The sequence below is a fragment of the Ranitomeya imitator genome, chromosome 1 (genome assembly GCF_032444005.1).
Source record: "Ranitomeya imitator isolate aRanImi1 chromosome 1, aRanImi1.pri, whole genome shotgun sequence".
NCBI classification, from domain to species: domain Eukaryota; kingdom Metazoa; phylum Chordata; class Amphibia; order Anura; family Dendrobatidae; genus Ranitomeya; species Ranitomeya imitator.
The window spans coordinates 323,248,145-323,254,144 of NC_091282.1; the positions used below are offsets into that span (position 1 = coordinate 323,248,145).

General features: G+C 40.3%; 1 protein-coding gene across 3 annotated transcripts in view; it reads right to left on the bottom strand.

Annotated features, from left to right (window-relative positions):
• Positions 1 to 4,519, bottom strand: part of LOC138670951 (dehydrogenase/reductase SDR family member 4-like) — a 99,928-nt gene extending 95,409 nt beyond the window's left edge. For 2 of the 3 annotated variants that reach the window (XM_069758779.1, XM_069758762.1), the window contains exons 1-3: positions 4,446 to 4,510; positions 4,078 to 4,173; positions 3,798 to 3,975 (exon numbers count right to left, since the gene is read on the bottom strand). In XM_069758779.1, the coding sequence (XP_069614880.1) occupies positions 3,798 to 3,975; positions 4,078 to 4,166 (267 nt within the window). In that variant the 5' untranslated portion in view covers positions 4,167 to 4,173; positions 4,446 to 4,510. Of the gene's footprint in view, positions 1 to 3,797; positions 3,976 to 4,077; positions 4,206 to 4,445 lie in introns of all 3 variants that reach the window. The other variant, XM_069758770.1, reaches the window with a different exon arrangement.
• Between the last annotated feature and the right edge of the window lie 1,481 nt (positions 4,520 to 6,000).

The window sequence follows — 6,000 nt, forward strand, 5'->3', positions numbered from 1 at the left end:
TACATTGCACAGCCCGCGTACTATATTGCACAGCCCGCGTACTATATTGCACAGCCCGCGAACTATATTGCACAGCCCGTGCAGTACATTGCACAGCCCGCGCAGTACATTGTACAGCCCATGCAGTACATTGCACAGCCCGCGCAGTACATTGCACAGCCCGCGCAGTACATTGCAGAGCCCGCGTAGTATATTGCACAGCCTGCATAGTATATAGCACAGCCCACGCAGTATATAACACAGCCCACATAGTATATTGCCCAGCCCACGTAGTATATAGCACAGCCCACGTAATATATTGCACAGCCCATGCAGTATAAGTATATAGCAATGTGGGCACCATATCCGTTGGCATCCGGATCGAAGCGGTTACCGACTCTCCTCGCGCGCTCCGGTCTGAAGAGTGCATTGCGGTCTCACGAGATGATGATGTAGCGGTCTCGTGAGACCGCTATGTCATCATCTCGTGAGACTGCAATGCATGGAGCGGTCACCGGGGCGTCGCGAGGAGCGGGAAAGGCCTGTTCCTGATCCAGGGGGCCGACGGACGGTGAGTATATAAGTAATTTTTTTTTTTATTATTATTTTTCACATTAGATCTTTTTACTATTGATGCTGCATAGGCAGTATGAACAGTAAAAAGTTGGTCACACAGGGTTAATAGCAGCGTTAACCAAGTGCGTTACACCACGGTCAATGCTGCCATTAATTCTGTGTGAGCGCTGACTGGAGGGGATTATGGAGAGAGCACTGACTGCGAGGAGGAAGGAGCGGCCATTTTGACGCCGGACTGTGTCCGTCGCTGATTGGTCGTGGCTGTTTTGCCATAACCAATCAGCGACTTGGATTTCCATGACAACAGAGGCCGCGACCAATGAATATTCGTGACAGACAGACAGAAAGATGGAAGTGACCCTTAGACAATTATACAGTTATATGAAAAAGTTTGGGCACCTGTATTAATCTTAAACTTAATGTTTTATAAAAATTGGCTTTTTTGCAACAGCTATTTCAGTTTCATATATCTAATAACTGTTGGACACAGTAATGTTTCTGCCTTGAAATGAGGTTTATTGTACTAACAGAAAATGTGCAATCTGCATTCAAACAAAATTTGACAGGTGCATAATATGGGCACCCTTATCATTTTCTTGTTTTAAATACTCCTACCTACTTTTTACTGACTTACTAAAGCACTTTTTTTGGTTTTCTAACCTCATTGAGCTTTGAACTTCATAGCCAGGTGTATGCAATCATGAGAAAAGCTACTTAAAGTGGCAACTTGCAAGTTGTTCTCCTGTTTGAATCTCCTCTGAAGAGTGGCATCATGGGCTCCTCAAAACAACTGTCTAATGATCTGAAAACAAAGATTATTCAACATAGTTGTTCAGGGGAAGGATACAAAAAGCTGTCTCAGAGATTTAACCTGTCAATTTTCACTGTGAGGAACATAGTAAAGAAATGGAAGAACACAGGTACAGTTCTTGTTAAGGCCAGAAGTGGCAGGCCAAGAAAAACATCAGAAAGGCAGAGAAGAAGAATGGTGAGATCAGTCAAGGACAATCCTCAGACCACCTCCAGAGAGCTGCAGCATCAACTTGCTGCAGATGGTGTCACTGTGCATCGGTCAACTATACAACGTACTTTGCACAAGGAGAGGCTGTATGGGAGAGTGATGCGAAAGAAGCAGTTTCTGCAAGCACGCCACAAACAGAGTCGGCTGAGGTATGCAAAAGCACATTTGGAGAAGCCAATTTCTTTTTGGAAGAATGTCCTGTGGACTGATGAAACCAAGATTGAGTTGTTTGGTCAAACAAAAAGGCATTATGCATGGCGGCCAAAAAACACAGCATTCCAAGAAAAACACTTGCTACCCAGAGTAAAATTTGGTGGAGGTTCCATCATGTTTTGGGGCTGTGTGGCATATGTCGGCACCGGGAATCTTGTTAAAATTGAGAGACGCATGGATTCCTCTCAGTATCAGCAGATTCTTGACAATAATGTTCATGAATCAGTGACAAAGTTGAAGTTAGGCAGGGGATGGATCTTTCAGCAAGACAATGATCCAAAACACCGCTCCAAATCTACTCAGGCATTCATGCAGAGGAACAACTGCACTGTTCTGGAATGGCCATCCCAGTCCCCAGACCTGAATTTCATTGAACATCTGTGGGATCATTTGAAGAGGGCTGTCCATGCTCGGCGACCATCAACCTTAACAGAACTGGAATTGTTTTGTAAAGAGGAATGGTCAAAAATACATTCATCCAGGATCCAGGAACTCATTAAAAGCTACAGGAAGCGACTAGAGGCTGTTATTTTTGCAAAAGGAGGATCTACTAAATATTAATGTCACTTTTCTGGTGGGGTGCCCATACTTATGAACCTGTCAAATTTTGTTTGAATGCAGATTGCACATTTTCTGTTAGTACAATAAACCTCATTTCAAGGCAGAAACATTACTGTGTCCAACAGTTATTAGATATATGAAACTGAAATAGCTGTTGCAAAAAAAAACAATTTTTATAAAACAATAAGCTTAAGATTAATAGGGGTGTCCAAACTTTTTCATATAACTGTATAGTAGATGTGAGAGCCAGAAATCTTGCATGTTTTTAGGTGACCAAATACTTATTTTCCACCATAATTTGCAAAATATATATTGCGAAATCAGACAAGGTGATTTTCTGGATTTTTTTTCTCATTTTGACTCTCATAGTTGTGGTCTATCTATGATGTCAATTACAGGCCTCTCATCTTTTTAAGTGGAAGAACTTGCACAATAGGTCGCTGACTAAATACTTTTATCCCCACTGTGTGTTTATAGGATATCTCATATTCATCTTACATATACAGATCACATGCATTGCAATCTACGCTGCTTCTCCAGATGGGGTGAGATTGGGATCAGGGATTCTATGTTCAAGAAAGATGTCCCAGAGAAGATTTCCCAGAGTGCTGTGGATATGCCATGAATTTTATAGATGAGAATAACACTTATCTATATTGAAAAGTACAGTAAGCCATGCTTTTCAATATATATATACATATACAGCTCTGTCAAAAAATAAGAGACCACCACAACAAAACCCGATCATGGGCAGCCCAATCTCCAGACCTGAACCCCATTGAAAACCTCTGGAATGTAATCAAGAGGATGATGGATAGTCACAAGCCATCAAACAAAGAAGAACTGCTTACAGTTTTGCCCCAGAAGCAGTGTGAAAGGCTGGAGGAAAGCATGCCAAGACGCATGAAAGCTGTGATTAACAATCATGGTTGTTCCACAAAATATTCATTTCTGAACTCTTCCTGAGTTAAAACATTAGCATTGTTGTTTCTCAATGATTATGAACTTGTTTTATTTGAGGTCTGAAAGCACAGTTTTTTTTTTAATTTTGACAATTTTTCTTTGTCAGAAAAAAATACAAAATTTATTGCTTGGAGCTTCGGAGACATGTTGTCAGAAGTTTATAGGCTAAAAGAACAATTTACATTTTACTCAAAAATATACCTAGAAACAGAAAGATCAGGCAAACTGATCATTTTGCAGTGGTCTCTTAATTTTTGCCAGAGCTGTATATGTATGCAAAGATAAAAAAGTTTGCTGTCCTGTATATGTACTTTATTTTCTTTCACAATAGAAGATAATAAAAGCGAGTAATAAAACTATAAGGATATATAGATGCACAGTAAAACCCATATTTTACAGGAAAAAAGAATTTCTTGACTAAGCTTAATAAAGACCCATCAGACGCATAATATTGTCAATATATTCCCCATCCCAGTTCTCTTACTTTTGCCACTAATCTTTCTCTGTCTTCTTTATTGCCAACATGACACTGCATAGCATAGATGCTTAGTCCCTCATCCTTTAGTTGTTCGGCAGCTTTTTCGACATTTTCTTTCTTACGACTGCATATTAAGACATGAGCCCCATCCTGAGCTAGGCGTCGGGCTATCGCAAAGCCAATTCTAAAACAAAAAATCAGTAGTTATAAAAAAAATGGAAAAAATGTTTTTGTATTCAATTTGTTTTATAATAATATCAGAACTTTTATCTGATCACAGACATACCCATATGTGGATCCTGTCACGATGGCAACCTTTTCATGTAATTTTTTTTTGCTCTCATTGCACGGTTTTATTTTCATTTCGGAATGCATCGCTAAGCTATAACAATTGAGAAGGAGCAAAATAGAAATCTAAAAAAAAATCCCAATATATTGATTATACTAGATTACTGCAATATGTTTTATCAGTTCAACAAGAGAATCTGAAAATAAATTTTAAGCAAAAAAAAACAATTTTAATACAAATCAAAACGTTTAAATCAACAGGATCTGATATCAATGGATTATAACTCAGAATGGCCTGTAGAACTCTTTAGGATACTATTGTCAGGATAATTTCTGTAACACCTAAGGCAAAAATACAAAGAATACCTGACTGATCTAATTCCAGCCGTCTGTGGTTTGAAAGCTGCTCTCACTATTTAACACATCTTACAAAATAAAATTGATAAGGGAAAAAGAAATCCACACCTACTTCAATAAATCAGCCCACATATACAGCAAAATGACACGTAGGTCATCAAGTTTAACCCTGAACACACTAGGTATGATAGACCACATACAGGATATTGAAATATAATTTTAATACAATACGGATGTAGCCTTTCTTAAACTAACACACAAAATGTCACGATGCAGAAAACAGAAAGGTAACCCTGAGGCTATGTTCCCTTGAGTATTTGGTGAGATTTTGTTGTAGCAGATATTCTGTAGTATTTCGGCACCTATTTACTAAGTTAAGTTACTTGCATTTTTTTCATCGCATTTGTCTGTGTGCATAGTATAGAGAGGGTGCAGTATAGATAGAATGTATATAAAGAGGCAGCATGGGGGGAAAGCACTGAATTAGTGAAGCATAGAGAAGGCACAGTAGAGAGAGGAGACAAGGTACGGATAGGGGGCAGTACAGAGAGGAGGCATAGTATAGAGAGATGATATAGTATAGATAAGGAGCACAATATAGACAAAATGAAGTATAAAGAAGGGGGTATATTATAAACGGGGGCTTAGGATAGATGGGGCATAATGTAGACAGGGGGCATAGAATAGACAGAGGGCATAGTAAAGAGAGGGGATGTATAGAGAGGGAGTACAGTATGGACAAGGGCATACTTTTAACAAGAGGCAGTATAGAGAAGAGGTAATATAGAGCAGGGAAAAAAGAAGATAAATGGTAATGAGCCCACAACCAGCCCCGCTATCAGGGCGTTACTACCCTTACTTGTGTATGGGGACCAGTGAGCAGAAGCATGGCAGGAGAACTCAGAGTGGCTAAGGCATGCTGGCAGCATGTTTCAAACACTCTGAGCCCCACCTCATTTCCTTCTGCTCACCAGGCCTCAGTGGCACAGGTGGCACTTTCCAGCCAGTGCCATAATGAGCTGACTGCATCGCTCCTGTTTGATGTGGCCACACTCACTGCAGCAGACAAGAAGCACAAGGTCCTCGGCACTAGTTCTGAGCTTGGTGTGGTCTGTGGTCCCCACATGCAGAATCACTCTTTTATTGAATGTGTCTTGATAATTGCCAATAATTTTCATCGGTTGTCTATTCCATTTGCACAGCAGCATGTGAAATTGATTATTAAACAGTGCTGCTTCCTAAGTGGACAGTTTGATTTCACAGAACTTTGATTTACTTGGAGTTATATTCTGTTGTTTAACTGTTCCCTTTATTTTTTTGAGCAGTGTAGAATAGTGTATGATAGTATGTGTATACTGTGTAAGCAGGTTGCAGGATGCAGTGACAGACAGAAGGCAGAGCAAGGGTTAACAAATGTAACAGTTTTAATTTGACAGGAAGTTAATGGAGCGCCCCCAGACGCAGGGCCGCGGGTTACTCAGTACCGGTCCTCTGCTGGCTCAGTTCTGGGGATGTCACGGTGGCTGGACGCGGTCCGTAACCCTGCTAATGGGCGTCCAATGAA